The sequence below is a fragment of the Rattus norvegicus genome, chromosome 7, assembly GCF_021556685.1.
Source record: "Rattus norvegicus strain SHRSP/BbbUtx chromosome 7, alternate assembly SHRSP_T2T, whole genome shotgun sequence".
Taxonomy (NCBI): domain Eukaryota; kingdom Metazoa; phylum Chordata; class Mammalia; order Rodentia; family Muridae; genus Rattus; species Rattus norvegicus.
Window position 1 is genome coordinate 14,078,328 of NC_141540.1, and position 15,622 is coordinate 14,093,949.

The 15,622-nt window shown below is 55.1% G+C and overlaps 2 protein-coding genes across 4 annotated transcripts in view; one reads left to right on the forward strand and one right to left on the reverse strand.

The window, feature by feature from the left end:
• Positions 1–94: 94 nt before the first annotated feature.
• On the forward strand, positions 95–1,198 carry Timm13 (translocase of inner mitochondrial membrane 13). Its single transcript, NM_145781.2, has 3 exons — positions 95–249; positions 323–391; positions 617–1,198. Exons 1-3 carry the CDS (start codon positions 130–132, stop codon positions 713–715), a joined length of 288 nt encoding a protein of 95 aa, NP_665724.1. The 5' UTR covers positions 95–129; the 3' UTR covers positions 716–1,198.
• A 147-nt stretch (positions 1,199–1,345) lies between these two features.
• Positions 1,346–15,622, reverse strand: part of Tmprss9 (transmembrane serine protease 9) — a 30,072-nt gene continuing 15,795 nt past the window's right edge. The window contains exons 7-19 of one of the 3 annotated variants that reach the window (XM_087557045.1): positions 15,181–15,294; positions 14,116–14,287; positions 12,773–13,047; positions 11,798–11,934; positions 10,708–11,026; positions 8,134–8,305; positions 7,478–7,749; positions 6,428–6,564; positions 5,598–5,991; positions 3,431–3,602; positions 2,696–2,958; positions 2,476–2,612; positions 1,346–1,662 (exon numbers count right to left, since the gene is read on the reverse strand). In XM_087557045.1, coding sequence (XP_087413171.1) covers positions 1,501–1,662; positions 2,476–2,612; positions 2,696–2,958; positions 3,431–3,602; positions 5,598–5,991; positions 6,428–6,564; positions 7,478–7,749; positions 8,134–8,305; positions 10,708–11,026; positions 11,798–11,934; positions 12,773–13,047; positions 14,116–14,287; positions 15,181–15,294 — 2,726 coding nt within the window. In that variant the 3' untranslated portion in view covers positions 1,346–1,500. 3 annotated transcript variants of the gene reach the window in all.

The following is a 15,622-nucleotide window of genomic DNA, read 5'->3' on the forward strand; positions in this document are numbered from 1 at the left end:
ATGGTGACTCAGGCCCTGGTGACGACGCGCGCCGCCTTGTGGGAATCGACACAGCCTCCGTTTCCCGTGGTGCCCCGACTTCCGCCTACGGTCGGCGCGCGCTACCGCGACCCGGTTGTCTGAGCAGCCATGGACAGCGGATTCGGCTCGGACTTCGGCGGCACGGGTGGTGGGAAGCTGGACCCGGGAGCCATTATGGAACAGGTGAAAGTGCAGATCGCCGTGGCCAATGCGCAGGAGCTGCTACAGGTGCGGGGCGTGCTGGGGTTGGTGGCGGGTTCCCCCAGTTGAGTCCCCGCTGAGGCCTCGCATGTGTCCACAGAGGATGACGGACAAGTGTTTCCGGAAGTGCATCGGGAAGCCCGGGGGCTCCTTAGATAACTCGGAGCAGGTGAGACACCCCGGGAACCGGGGGGGTGGTGAGGGGCGCAGGGTCAGGAGCTTCTAGGGGTTAAGGGATCTGCGCGTGCGCGGCCTTTAGCCGCAGCTTACTGAGGAGTCCGGCGCGTGCGCGGAGTTGGAACTGGCTTCTGCGCCTATGTAGGTGCAGCCTTAGTGGGAGCTCCTGGGGTCACATGACCCTAATTCAGTCAGGGATCCCCTCCACGCTTTGCAGAAATGCATCGCCATGTGCATGGACCGGTACATGGACGCCTGGAACACCGTGTCCCGCGCCTACAACTCCCGACTGCAGCGGGAACGAGCCAACATGTGACCAGGACCTGTGCCTCACGGTCGGAACTGTTTTCCCTACCAGTAACGGCAGCTCCTTCCAGCCGCCCCGAAGTCTGGCAGCATGGAGGGCTCCGGGGTCGAGGCCTCTACCCAGGGCTGCTGCGTCCAGCTCAGTCTCAGAAGAGAGTGAGGACCTGTTCGAGCGCGGGGATCTGGCTGGCCCCACTGACCTGTGACCTCATGAGAGCAGGCCAATAAATCGCTGCTGGGGCAGAAAACCTGGCGTGTCACCTCACTGCTTCAGTTCCCTTCCCCAGAGTAGGCCCCGACCTCCCAGGGTATCTTTCTCCTTGGTGTCTCTGGGCTGCTGGCTCTCGGGGAATTCGGAGCGTGGTCTCAGGTGCCTCTTCATCCCAGATAGAGACCAGCCAGGATAAGAAGCATAGCTCCGGGTAGCTCATCAGCTGTCCTGCATGAGGCCCAGGGTGCCATCCTCAACTCTGAATAAACCAATTGTGGTGCACACCTGTTGACCTAGCACTTGCGGGTAGGGTGAGTGTGGAGGCAGGAGGATTGGTACTTGAGGCTGTCCCACAGAACAAAGGCCCCAAAGGAGGCGAGTTGGAGACATGCCTGGAGACTCGTGGCTTCAACAGAGGTACTGAGCCAATAGGAGAAGGGACTCTGTTTATTGGAACAATATACACGGTCACAGCTAGTTCTTGTCGGACCCCCATGTGTGTTCCGCCACCGACTCCCCACCGTGGGTTGGGTGGCCAGCAGTTGTGTTTGTAGTCCATGCCTGGGTCGCTGGCCACGGGGGTGTCATTCCCGGATATTCTGGCCTATCCATCCTAGTACAGCAGCCACTCGAGTGTAGACACCTGGGAAGTGCGGCCTGCCACAGCCGTAGCCCCAACTGGTGACCCCAGTTAGCACCCATTGGCCAGATGGCTCCCTGCAGGCCAGGGGTCCCCCTGCATCACCCTGAAGGAGAGAGTGTTCTCAGGCTGCAGCCCTTGGGAGCAGGTATGATTCCTGCAACTGCACCTCTTTGCTGGACACTAACGAGGACCTTTAGTGGGAGAGCAGCGGCCAAAGAGCCTCACCTTTGCCGTGTGGGAAATGGGTTCAGTACTAAGGTGCTTTGTTACTTGCTCTGGCTGCGCCTCTGCCGGGCCCTTGTCCCGAGAACCAGCACGTGTGCATGCTGTGCGCGGTCAGGCCATGGCAGGCTTGAATGGTTATCTTTATTGTTGACACGGGGTCTTTCCGTGAACCTGGACGTGGGTGGTGGCCAGGTCCCAGCTGTGTCCCCCACCCTCGCTGCTACCCGTACCGAATGGAGTTACAAGTGCACGTAGTCTGTAAGCACGGCCTTTATGATTCCTGGGGATCTGTGCTCAGTCTTGGCGTTCCCACAGCAAGCATCGCATAGAACCCGGAGATCTCCCTGATCTATGTGTTACCCGGCAAGCTGGTCTTAAACTCAGTAGTCGCCCTGCCTGGATCCTCCAGTAGGATGTGAGGTTGGGAAGCTACACGTTGTGAAATGTGATGCCCCCAGAGTCAGGTGGGCTGGGGGAGACTTGGGCAGGCTGAGTCAGAAAATTGTCACACAAACGTGAGGGCCCAAGTTAAACCCCAAAACCCACGTAAAAAGCCAGGTATGGTGAATGTGTGTGCCGCGGCCAGAGCTCAGGATTCCTGGGACTCACTGCCTCATAGGACGGTGGCGGTGCAGGACTTCGGGCCAACCTGGGCTACATACATGAACTAAGAACCCTTGTCTCCACTCACCGAGCAGCTGTCCACGCCACCCTGCGGGAAGCCTGCGCACAACATACGACTGCTGATCTGTACCGGGTAGAAGCGGCGACATGTCTGTTCACTGAGGACCCTCACCGCAGCCTTCTGCAGCTGCCTCGCCATGGAGCCTGTGGACCCGACCCAGGGAGTAGGTGTGGGTGGGGAGTGCCTCCAACACGCCCTGCGCGGCGCCCAGCGCACAAGTGCCTACCTCCTTCTCGCAGCGAACCCCAGCCAGTGATGACACAGCGCGCGCCTTCAGGAGGACGAGTGGGACCTGGTAGGCAGATGGGTCGCACCAAGCGGCTACGGCGCACAGGCCCCGCCAGCTCCAGCAGCGCCACGTCATAGTCCAGCGTGTAGATGTTGTAGAACGGGTGGCGATAGATGCGTGCCACACGCTCCAACTGGCCCTCCGTGCTGCTCAGGAACGGGGTCCCCAGGAAGGCTGCCCACTGCATAGGGTCCCCATAGCTGCAGGGCGCGCGTATGTGTGGGCAGTGTCACTGTCCCACGCCTGCCCAAGACACCGACCGTCCCAGTGGAAATGGGCTGCTCTGTTCCCTCCCCAACTCAAGCTCACGCAGCCATGAAGGGTGTCCCTCTGAGGGAACCCCACCACTGCTCAAACACCGTCTGGAGAACCAACCCACTAGGTATCAAGGCTCTGGACCCCCACTAGGTTAACTAGTGGAAATGGGGGACATGTGCATGTACACACACACACACACACACACACACACACCAGCAGCCCCGGTCATTTATGCTAGGGCTCTGGACGCTCAACCCTCCAGAGTGCAGTCTCCCATCTGTCCTTTCACCTTGTGACCGACTGGCACAAGCTGGGGGTCCCTTAAGGGGTCCTCCATGCCCAGAACCCTGCCAAGGACGGGCCTTGGGGTCAGAGGAAGGACAGGTGGTCTCCCGCACCCGGGGCAGGACTCACACGTCGAAACAGTGTGCTGCAGACAGAAGCCACCTCTCGGCCACCAGTACCGCCCCACAGCGGTGCTCCCTGCGCCGCAGCCACAGGCTCACTTGCCAGGGCCATTCTCCAAGCGAGGCTGCGCTGCCGCCCACTATCCGGGTCAGGGCCCCTGGGGGTGCCAGGCCGCAGTCTGTGAAAGAGCGAGTACTGTGAACCCGGTGCAGAGCGTCCTCTTCCTACCCACCCCGAGGTTGGGACCCCAACCCAGCACCCTGTGCCCTGTGGGAGGGGCAGAGGGTGGCTTCGTGTAACACCCAACCGGCGCTTCCTTCCCAGCCACTGGCCACCACCCGGACATTAGGTTGGGTGTCCCTTTCTGACCCAGCCTCAACCAACGCAAAAGGAACCCAGGGAAAGGAAGACTTCTAAGGTCCGTTCCGAGGAGTGGGAGATGCAGGAGAGTGGTTTCAGAGGTCCTCAGCCTGGGCAGTCCCCTTCCTAAAGTGAGCGGTGGGCACGGTGCCCGCGGAGCTGGAGTCCCACCTTGGGGCTTCCCTAGCTGAGAGTCCCAGGTCACTGCAATTGCCAGAGTCAAGGTCAGATTGAACTGAATGTCAGGCTGGGGAAGCCAGTGCTCATCTGCATGGGACAGACGCTCAGGTGTGGGGTGTCCTGAGTCACAGGGCTTCTGCTGTGACCCCAAGGGCCCACTGCCCCTGCATGTGGTTCTGACCCCATCTGCTGTTTCAAAGCCACCAAAGCCGCTCAACACTGCCTCCATATTGCTTCAAGTGGAAGAACATCCTCCATGGCCCAGTACTAAGATGTCATAGTGACCTTAGGAGCAGCACCCCAACAGTAATGAGAAAGGGGTGAGAAAGGTCTAGCCTAGGACCTTCAGGAACTCACCCGAGGCAAGTGTCCCCACAGCAGGGAGTCACAGCTGGAGTGCCTGGGTGGGGGGCACTTGTAGGACAGTGGGAGGTAGAAAGAAACACAGCCTCTCACCAGCTCTACTGCCTGTGTACCTGAGGGACCCCAGCCAGGGGACCCTGTCCATCTCTGCTCATGCTACACCCACACATGCTCGGGGTTGGGGGGAGACCTGACCACACAAAACAGAGGTGGTAATGTCCTCACCTCTGCAGCCATCTGCTTTTCCCAGCTTTTGTAAAAAGTCAGGGTTTTGAGACACTATCTCACTATACATGCAGCCAGATGGGCCTTAAAGTCCAGGCAATTCTCCTGCCTCAGCTCCAAGACTTAAGGTGTGCAGTACCATACCCAAAGCTGCAAAGGCTTAGGTGAGGGATTACTCTTCTGTCCTCCTCTCTCCCTTCCTCCGGATATTGCTCCCCCTCCTCTCTCTGACCACGCCCCCAGGCCCTCGTGGAGGGCGGGGTTCTTGGCGGGGCTCCATCCCTGAGCTCTGTCTTGCTCCTGTTTGCTGATTAGAGGCATTCTCACTAAGTGATCACACTAGCCTTGAAAGCCCCTTAGAGCCCAGGCTGGCCTAGAGTTTGTGATGCTCCTGTCATGTAGCTGAGATAACACGTGTTTGCCTTTAGGCCCAACCATCAGGAGGATCAGGAGTTCAAGGTCAGCCTCAGCTAGTGGTCAGAGGCCAGGAGGGAAAATGACAAACAATACTTAACACATTAAGTAAATAAAGAAACAGGAGCTGGAGAGATGGGTCAGACAGCGTGGTTGTGTGCAAGTCTTTGACCCCAGAACAGACGGTAGCAGAGGCAGGAGGTTGGCTGGGACTTGCCAGGTACCTTGCCTCGGAGGCCATTGTGGAGTGTGCTCTTAAGAGGACAGCGCTTGGGGCTGGGGATTTAGCTCAGTGGTAGAGCGCTTACCTAGGAAGCACAAGGCCCTGGGTTCGGTCCCCAGCTCCGAAAAAAAGAACCAAAAAAAAAAAAAAAAAAAAGAGGACAGCGCTCACATCCTTGTGTGGAGCCGTCCTTTGGCCTCTGCATGCACACGTGCACACAGAAATAGCTGCACAGATGTCAGCACACGGGCGCACACAGCAGGACATGAGGAGAGCGTCCTCTGCAGGCTGGGCAGGCTGCCGCAATGCCCTGACATGGGACTCGGGCTCTGGAACTATGGGATGGTGTGTCTTCAGCAGCACTGCTGTGACAGGGACCTGCCTGAGTCACAGCCTGTGTCACCATACCTGGCAGATGAGAGAACACAGTGGTGCCCGGTGCTGGTGTCTGTCTCCTGGTGGTGGTACTCCTGGCAGACAACGTTGTGTTGAGTGGTCTAGTAGTCACTCTGATGGTGGCTCTGAGGGTAGCAGGTCTGCCTGTGCTGGCCTCTGGGATGAGGCCAGCAGCTGTGGTTGTTGGGGGCTGGCTAGGGATGAGCCGTGTGCTGGAGGTGTGGGGGTGAGCCGTAGAGCTGGGGTCTGAGGACATGGCTTTCAGGATCCAGTCCTTGAGGCGCGTGATTCGTGCATATACACCAGGCTTCTTAGCTTGGGCACAGCCAATGCCCCAGCTCACGATGCCAGCCAGGTAAAAGACACCAGGTGTCTCCTCACATGCCAGGGGGCCACCAGAATCACCCTGCAGGAGGATACCAACCGGCCTTTTTGGGACACCCATCCAAGGAACAGAAAGGCTCCCCTCCCATTGGACATTAGGCTTCACGTTCAGGCTTGGCTGTGTGACCTTAGGCAGATCCCTTTCCTTCTCTGATCCTTCATCTGTTTTTGGGGCTTTTTGTTGTTGTTGTTTTGTTTTGTTTTTTTTCTGAGACAGAGTTTCTCTGTGTATCCTGGAACACACTGTAGACTGGGCTGGCCTCGAACTCACAGAGATCCGCCTGCTTCTACCTCCCAGGTGCTAGAATTAAAGGCTGTGTGTGTGTGTGTGTGTGTGTGTGTGTGTGTGTGTGTGTGCGCACGCGCGCGCATTGCCTTTTGTAGTACTGGGGGTGGAATCCAGGGCCTCACAGGCTAGGCAAGTGCAGCCCAGGTAGGAGCACCCCTATGGCACCCACCTGGCAGGAGTCGACTCTACCCTCCAGGAAGCCGGCGCAGAGCATGCGGTCGGTGAGGGAGAAGTTGTAGAGGGCACCACACATCTTCTGCTCTATGATGCCCACAGACGCCTTCTGCAAGATGTCGGGCTTGGTGGCTGCCAGAAAAGAGGTCCTCAGGCAGGGCCAGCAGGCCCTGTCTCCACCCTGGGGCCAGCCCGCAGGGTCCACAGGGATTTTTGCTTTGTTTTGTTTGAGACAAGGTCTCTGTGTGGCTCTGGCTGAGCTGGCACTCGCTGAGCCCTTCCTGCCTCCGCTTCTCTGATACTGACTACAGGCGTGAACCCCACACCACTTGGGTTCATTGGAGGGGGTGTCTTTCTATGTAGCCCAGGCTGGCCTTAAATCTATGATGCTCCTGCCTATGTCCCTGAGTGCTGGGAAGACAGGTGTAGGCCACCATTCCCATTTTGATGAATTTGTCCGTAAAGGACTAGTAGTTCTTGACCAGTGAGTCCTTTTGGGGGTCACATCAGAGATCCTGGATATCAGATATTTACCTTATGATTCATATCAGTAGCAAAATTATAATTATGAAGTAACAAAATAACTCTGTGGTTGGAGACGCCACAACATGAACTGTATTAAAGGGCTGTTGCAGCTTTAGGACGGTTGAGAACCACTGCGCTAGGACATAGAGATTTTCAGCCTTATCCAGCCATGTGGAAGAAAAGCCCAGTGATAATGTATCCTGTTAGCTAAAGGATGCGTAAGGGGCCAGAGGGCAATGGATCCTGGTTTATACCCAGTCAATGGGCTCCATGTGACCTCTGGCGTAGGAAGAGGCGTGGCTCATGTCTGTGGGACTAAAGACACAGACGATTTTGCAGCCATGGTCAATGAATGTATGGCTCTCGTGCCAATAAAACTTTATTTATACACACAAATGAGGGCCCATATGAAGACCCTAGGAGTGGTTCTTAGCGTGCAGGGTCAGCACAAAGGAAGGAGCGGTTTAGGACCCAGGTGAGGGAAGCCAACCGCATCATTCCCTCTCTGGGATGTGCTCACCGTTTCCCTCCTGCATGTTGCCCCATCCCGAGATCATACACTTCCGGCCCACGGGGAACTTGTGGATGGCCAGCGGGAGACAGACTGGCTGGATGTACTTGTTGAAGACCAATGGCTGGGCCAACTCCAGCAAGGCCACGTCAAAGTCCAGGATTCCTGGGTTGTAGCGGGGGTGCAGGGCCACGCTTCGCAGCCCCAGCTTCACGGGGCTCCCGCCGACACCCAGCAGGGACACGGTGCCCAAGTGCGCCTGCACCTGTTCCAGTTTGGTGCTGCAGAGACAGGACCTCAGACTCTCCCACCCCGCACCCCAGGGAGGGCCCAGCTGCTGTGTCCCCACGAAAAGGTCCTGGGGGAGAGTGCATGCACCCTTGGGACTCTGCCACTCTGGCCGAGACCCTAGCAACTTTATGAATGTTGTAGGTTACTGAAAGTCAGAATCCCCCTGCTGTGGAGCCAGAGCCAGATGGTTGTGGCTCTGAATAACCCCCCAGGCATGAGCATTCAGCGAGCAGTAAGCACTTCCTGTTTGTTGTCTTGCTTGGTTTGGTTTGTCAACTTTGAGCCATGGCTGACAGGAAAGCACCGCACTAGCTAGTTGGTGTTTGCTGCATGCATTGAGGGTTTGCTATCGTGGGGCTCTTGGGAGGCCTTACTGGTTGAAACAGTGGGCAGCGGACAGCAGCCAGCGGTCACCCACCACGGTGGCTCCGCAGAAATGTCTGGATCCTTCCTTCAGGCTGGCCTGCCAGGGCACCTCCCCGGACACGGCGCTGATCCCGCCCACAATGCGAGTGGGCTTGTCCATCGCGGGCCTGGCCCCACACTCTGCCAGGGGAGAGGAGAGAGGGGGTGGGGGGTGGTCATCTGCTCTGGGTTCACCCATTCTGGGCCCAGAGTAACCTACAGAGCAATTGGGACGTCACCCAGGGCCACAAGGCTAGAGGTTGTAAGAGGAAACCTCTACTTGCAATGATTGACATTCACTGAACCTACACATCTACATGGTGGCAAGTGCCTGTCATCCTGGAGCTCAGAAGCTGAGGCAGGGGGATTGTTCTGAGTTTGAACTCAGTCTGTTACAAAAGATGTTTCCCACCCTTCTGGTGGGAAGGAGAGAAGGAAGAGGGAGAGAAGCAGGAAACTTGTTTCAGGTTCACCAGGCTGGGGTTTCAACGTCCAGCATCACAAAATACACAAAAACCCAAGAGATTCCAGGCTGATAAAACAGAGGTGTGCAGAACAGGGACAGTACCCAGCTGGACCACGCTGGTCGTGGCAGCCACCCAGCTCCCACAGGCCCAATGTGCAACTTCCCACTGGCCTTGTGGGTCACTCCTCTAACCATGCTGCCTTGTGTGGTCTCATTTCCCACACACTTATAATATGCTTTCTTTTTTTTTTTTTTTTTTCCGGAGCTAGGGAACCGAACCCAGGGCCTTGCGCAAGCGCTCTACCGCTGAGCTAAATCCCCAACCCCTATAATATGCTTTCAATGAAGCCAGCACTGGTGGCCTTTAATCCCAGCACCTGGAGGCTGAGGTAGGAGGATCTCTGTGAGTTCAAAGCTAACTTGGTCTATATAATGGGCTTTACTCCAGCTAGACCTTATAGTGAAAAAAACTGTTTCAAAAATATTAAAATTGGGAGGACGGGGGACGCCGGGAAGAGGTATGGGATGTGGAACAGTCGGAGAGCGGACCAGGAGGGAAATAAAATCTGGAGTGTAAAAATAAATGAAAATAAAAACACACTGCATAAATGTCTTAAACAAAATTAAAATTGGGGGTGGAGATATGGCTTAACAATTAAGAGCACTGCCTGCTCTTCCAGAGGACCCGGGTTCAATTCCCAGCATCCACGTGGTGGCTCACAACTGTTTGTAAGTCCAAGGGTGTCTGTAACACCCTCATGCAGACTTACATGCAGGCAAACACTAATATATATAAATAAAAAATAAATATTTAAAAACTTAAAATTTAAAAAAGTACTCCCTTAGAGAAAGGATTGAAGGAGCTGAAGGGGCTTCCAACCCCATAAGAACAACAGTGCCAAGAACCAGAGCTCACAGAGATTAAACCACTACCCAGAGTACACATGGACAGATCCTGGGCTCCAACTGCATATGTAGCAGAGGCTGGCCTGGTTGGGCACCAATGGGAGGAGAAGCCCTTGGTCCTGCCAGGGCTGGGCCCCCAGTGTAGGGGAATGTCAGGTCAGGGAGGTGGGAAGGGGTGGGTGGATGAGTAGGGGAACACACCCATAGAAGAAGGGGGGAGGAGATAGGGGGCTTATGGATGGGAAACTGGGAAAGGGGATAACATTTGAAATGTAAATAAAAAAATCCAATAAAAACTTGTACTCCCAGAGACCTGAAGAATGACCAACTGTAACAGATGTGTGCCCACGGCAGATGTCAGTAATAAATTGCTAACCCCCTATGGATCACTTCATGGGAGACATCAATAACCAGTTCCCAGTCTCCCACCGAACGTCAAGACAGATGCCAATAATAAACTGCCCATCTCCCGTTAAGCTCCATCACCCATTTCTCACTGAGGACTCAAGGCTGACAGACATTGGCAGTCAACCACCAACCCTCCATTTACAGACACCTGGGTAGAGGCCCTAGCCATCAAACCTGATAAGTTGAGTTTAATTCCCTGATGGAAGGAGAAAACCGATCCATGCAAGTTGTCCTCAAGTTTGCCTGCCCCCTTCATCCCCCTAATGAGATCAGTAATCAGCCATTAATCTCCCACAGTGTTAGGCAGGTATCAATAGTTAATCACAGCCAGGCCGGGTGGTGCATGCCTTTAACAGTGAGTTCAAGGCCAGCCTGGTCTACACAAAGAGTTAAAGGTCCGCTAGGGCTACAAAGAGAAGCCCTGTCTCGACATCCTCCTCCTCCAAACATATAGTCAATCACCGATCCTCCCGGTCTTTCCTGACAGGCACTGACAGTTGAGTACCAACCCCACCCTGAGCTCCTCAAGATTTCAATCGATGCCCAGCCTCAGCCAGTGCTGCCTGGCAGACATCAATAGTCAATTGAGTGTTCGCTGAGTCCCTCAGGAGCCAGTAAAACAGGTGTGGATGGAGACTCTTTTAGCAATCTTTTGTCCACCGAGTGCTTCATGACAGACCACAGTAGTCTCTTTGCCACTCAGTGCTGAGGGGAGAAGGTACTGATCTGATCCCGCCTGGAAAGGGAATGCTGCCCAGAATACCTTGTGGCTTGGCCGCAGTGCTGGGGTGCAGTGGCGCAGGGGTGGGGGCAACGGTGGGTTTAGCAGTGGTGTTGGGCACCCGGCTCTCGGGGCTGGTAGGCCAGGGAGTGCTGGGGGTGATGGGTGCTGGAGCCTCGGTGGGGACCACGGGCGTGTCAGCCGAGCTGGTCACCTCCAAGATCCAATCCCGCAGCCTGGTGACTCGGGTGTAGACCCCTGGGCGCCGTGCTTCTGCACAGCCGATTCCCCAGCTCACGACACCAGCCAGGAAGAACCTTCCGGAAGGCTCCTCGCAGACCAGGGGTCCCCCGGAGTCACCCTGGAAAACAAAGGCACATTCTCAGCTTGGGTGCGGGGGACTCTCTGACTACAGTCGCCAGAGACAACCCAGGACCCAGGCTGAAGCCTCAGCCTGTCTGTTACACATAGGCTCATGGACAGGACTGTGGGCAGAGACAGTGTCACTAGGAGCTCTGTGGCCCCTCAGAGGGAACGCCTGGATAGGAGCACAGCGGCACAGCGAGGATAGCAAGGATAGTGTGATATCATTCATGCTGGGAGGCGCATACCTTTGTGTAATTATTTATTTAGAAATTTATGTGGTGAATATTTAATCTGTGTTCATTGTCTGTGCACCACTTTTACGCCTGGTGCCCTCAGAGGCCAGAAGGCATTGGATCCCCAAAACGCTTAACCACTGAGCCATCTCTCCAGCCCCAGCACTCGGGAGGCAGAGGCAGGCAGGCAGATCTCTGTGAGTTCAAGGCCAGTCTGGTTTACAGAAAGATATAGTCGGGTAAGCCAGGGCGATACAGAGAAACCCCGCCTGGAAAAACCATGCACTGACTTCTATGGTAATAAAATATAGTCAACTACAACAGCTCGGTTACAATTCTTTTGGCTTGTTTTCCTTTTGAGACAGGGCCTCTCGTAGCCCAGGCTGGCCTCAAACTCCTTATATGGCTCAAGATGACACTGAACTCTTCTCCTGTTTCCACCTCCTGAGTACTGCTGTGTTTCCCATAGTGACCACTCGCTTGCTCTCCGGAGGGAGGGGACAGAGGGTAACGGTCTCACCCTGGCAGCCCACCTGGCAGGAGTCCACCTTCCCGTCCAGGTAGCCGGCACACACCATCCTGTCCGTGAGCGAGTGGCCATACAGGCTGGAACACAGGTTCTGGTCCAGCAATTCCACTGTGGCTTTCTGAAGGACCTCTGGCTTCACCACTGCCCATAAGGCAACAGAGAAAAGCAGGTGAGAGCCACGGAGCCCCAGCAGCCATTTTGAGCCAGGAGGCTGAATACCATTTCTTCTTCCAGTACTCAAGCTGCTGGGGCCACCCGACCCTCACCCGAATGTCCACGTCTACTTAGGCACTAACAGAGGTCAAGTTTTCACTCCTCATCTCTTCTCCCCACACATGCTAGACCACATCTGCTTTCTCCTGTGATGCGCTCAGGCCCCAACCTCGACTTGCCTGAGGGTGAACTCGCTCTCCTCCGGCCCAACCGCTCAGCCCCAATGAGACGCCTTCACCACCGCCTTATGATTATAGGCTTTTCTTGTTTTCTGAGACACAGTCTCTTATAGCCTAGGCTGGCCTTAAACTCGCTTTATAGCCAAAAATAATGACCTTGGACTTCAGATCCTCCTGGTTGATCCCTCTGATCTTAAATTTAGGGATGACAGTTGCATGCCAACACCTTTAGCTTTACAGAATTTCTTACTTTTTCTTTACTGGAGGTATGGAACTCAGGGGCGCCCCACTTGTTAGCTAAACACTCTACCCTTGGCCACGCCCCCAGCCCCTTTCTGGGGGATTCCAGCCCGAGGCTCCACCCTGGCCACGCCCACAGACCCTCACTGGGGGATTCTAGGCTGGGGCCACGCCCCTAGCTTTTTTTTTCTTTTTTTTGAGTTCAGGTCTTTTCAAGGTCCCTGGACTGATCCCTGCCTCAGACCCCCTGATTATGAGCTCAGAGGCATGAGACACCATGGCCCTGGTCATCTACTTTGGGGCTAGAAGGTCCCAGTTAGGAGTGGGAGAATGCGCGGGGGACTTACGGAAGTCCTCCTTCAGGTAACCCCAGCCCGAGATCAGGCACTTCTTGCGCGGTGGGAAGACGTGAGTGGCCGCGGGAAGGCAGGCAGGCTGCACATAGCGGCCGAAGGGCAGCGGGCGAGCCAGTTCCAGCACCGCCACGTCGAAGTCCGCCGTGTCCGCGTTGTAGGCAGGATGCTTGGCGATACGGAGCACGCGCGCACGCACAGCGCTGGCCTCTGAACCGCTCAGGTGCACGCTGCCTGCCTGGGCGGCCCATTGCGCAGGGTCCTGGAATCTGGGGAGGCCCGAGGGGGTGCGAGAGGAGTCAGTAACGTGGGCACAGACTCTTGTGGCCAAGCCTGCCAGTCTGAGTTCAAGGGGATAACATATGCAAGTTGTCCTACCTACACACACACACACACACACACACACACACACACACACACACACACACAGATGTTAAATAAAAGCTGAGGGGGTTGGGGATTTAGCTCAGTGGTAGAAGGCCCTGGGTTCAGTCCCCAGCTCCGAAAAAAAGAAAAAAAAAAAAAGAACCAAAAAAAGCTGAGCAGGATGGTGCAAGCCCTTGACACCAGTACCTGGAAGGCAGAGGCAGGCACATCTGTGTGAGTTCAAAGACAGCTTGGACTACGTGCCTAGGACAACTACGTAGTGAGAACTTGTCTCAAAACTGATTAATAAAATGAATACAGACTAGAATTCGAGGACTGATACCCGTAACCCCAGCCACTCAGGAAGCTGAGGCAGGGGGATTATGAGCTTCTGGGAAGCTTGGGAAACCTAGTAAGGCTTTGTCTTAAATAGAAGTAATTAATTAATTTAAAAGCGAAAAGGGGGCTGGAGAGATGGCTCAGCAGTTAAGAGCACTGACTGCTCTTCCAGAGGTCCTGTGTTCAATTCCCAGCAACCACATGGTGGCTCACAACCATCTGTAATGGGATCCGATGCCCCTGAAAACAGCTACAGTGTACTCATATAAATAAAATAAATAAATCTTTAAAAAAAAAAAGCGAAAAGAGGGCTAGAGAGATGGTGCAGTGGTTGAGAGCACTGGCTGCTCTTGCAGAGGATCCAGGTTCCAGCACCCACACACAATGTGGGTCACAACCATCAGGTTCCCAGGAACTCGGAGCCCACTTTATCCTCTGCAAGTGTCAGGCATGCAAATGGTGCACCAGCAGGCGTGCACGCAAAATATTCATAGATGTAACTAAATAAACCAAAGGGGGAGGGGAGAAAGAATAAAGAAGGGACTTTGGAAAAGGGAGGAGGAAGGGGGTGCGGGGAAATTCAGGTGGTTCGGGCCCAGCAGGAGTGGCAGCCAAAGCCAGGTGGGACTCACTCGTTGAAGCAGTGGGCAGCAGACACCAGCCACCGGGCACCGATGATGGTGGCGCCGCAGAAGTGTTCGTGATTCTCTCGGAGGCTGACCTGCCAGGGGAACTCTCCCGGAGCCGCCTCCGCTCCGCCCACGATCCTTCCAGCTGATCTCCAGGCAGGCTGCCAGCCGCAGTCTGCAAGACACGGGATCACCAGCCAGACGGTGACCCAGGGGCCACCGTTACTCATCATTTGGCCCCAGGTACAAGGTGTCCCCTACCTGTTATTTGGAGCTGCCCCATCTTCTTGAAGCCCCACCCAACCTCAGGGATCAGACATCCAAGGTCACACACATCAGTCAGTGTCGGAGAAAGGCTCAGGCCAGGTGCCAGAGCATGAAGGTTGTGTGACCTATTATTTTTATTTTTCTATTTTTGTTCTTTTTTTTTTTTTTTTCGGAGCTGGGGACCGAACCCAGGGCCTTGCGCTTCCTAGGCAAGCGCTCTACCACTGAGCTAAATCCCCAACCCCTATTATTTTTATTTTAAAACAGACAAGCTGGCCTGGAACTCATGGTCTTCCTGCCTCAGCTCCTGGGTGCCTGGATGACACTCCTGCACCACCAAGGCCTGTGGGGCACTTTCTTGATTAGTAATGATTGCTGCTGGGCTAAGCCCACTGTGAGTGGTGTCAACCCCTAGGCTGGAGATCCTGGGCTGCAATGAGATTAGGAGAGAGCAAGCCCAGCCTACCTCCATCCTTGGCTTGAGTTCCTGCCCTGCCCGGGACTGGGAACAAAAATATACAGTTTCCTGTCAAAACAGGTGAGGGCCCTCCTGCTGCCTCACTGTGCGGGCTGAGGATACTGGAAACATTGATTATCACAATATGTGATAAAATACCATGGTATTTTCTTACTTCTTGCTTAGATCTGAGCAGTCCTTGCTCCTGGCGGCATAGAGCTCTAGGCTCCCACCCTTGCTTTCTCTGAGGATTGTCCCCTCTCCCAACACACCTCCCTTCCCGCCCTCCCCTGTCCAGCTCAGGAACCACATTCACTGTGCGCCCACGCCACGCAGACACTGACCACACTGAGCCTCGTCAGACCCATCAGAGCAGTCCACTCTGTCGTCACACTCCGGGTTTTCTTTGCTCACGCATTGACTGTTCTGACAGGAGAAGGCATTCCCGGGGCAGTGGCCTGGGAGCAGAGAACCAAGCTGGGGGCCCGGAACCTCTTCCTTGCAGAGGCAGCGACCTGCATGGGTCCTTTAGGTACCTCAACAGTGTAAAAACCTCTGTGAGCTTTTTGCTTATCTCTGCGGACAGAGACACAACATGGACGTGAGTGAGGTGTGTGTGTGGGGTGTCTCTCTGTGTAGTCTGAAACTCATTTTGCAGACCCAGCTGGCCTTGACCTCACAGAGATCCACCTTTGCCTGCCTCCCAACTGCAGGGATTAAAGATTTTGTTTTTACAATAGAATTCCATCACCTTCTGTGAAGGCTGGTCTTAATGGTCTCCTCAGT

Coding starts and splice junctions, on each gene's coding strand:
- Timm13 (NM_145781.2), top strand. CDS start 130: ATGGACAGCGGATTCGGCTCGGACTTCGGCGGCACGGGTGGTGGGAAG. Junction 250..322: donor ATGCGCAGGAGCTGCTACAG/GTGCGGGGCGTG, acceptor ATGTGTCCACAG/AGGATGACGGACAAGTGTTT. Junction 392..616: donor CCTTAGATAACTCGGAGCAG/GTGAGACACCCC, acceptor CACGCTTTGCAG/AAATGCATCGCCATGTGCAT.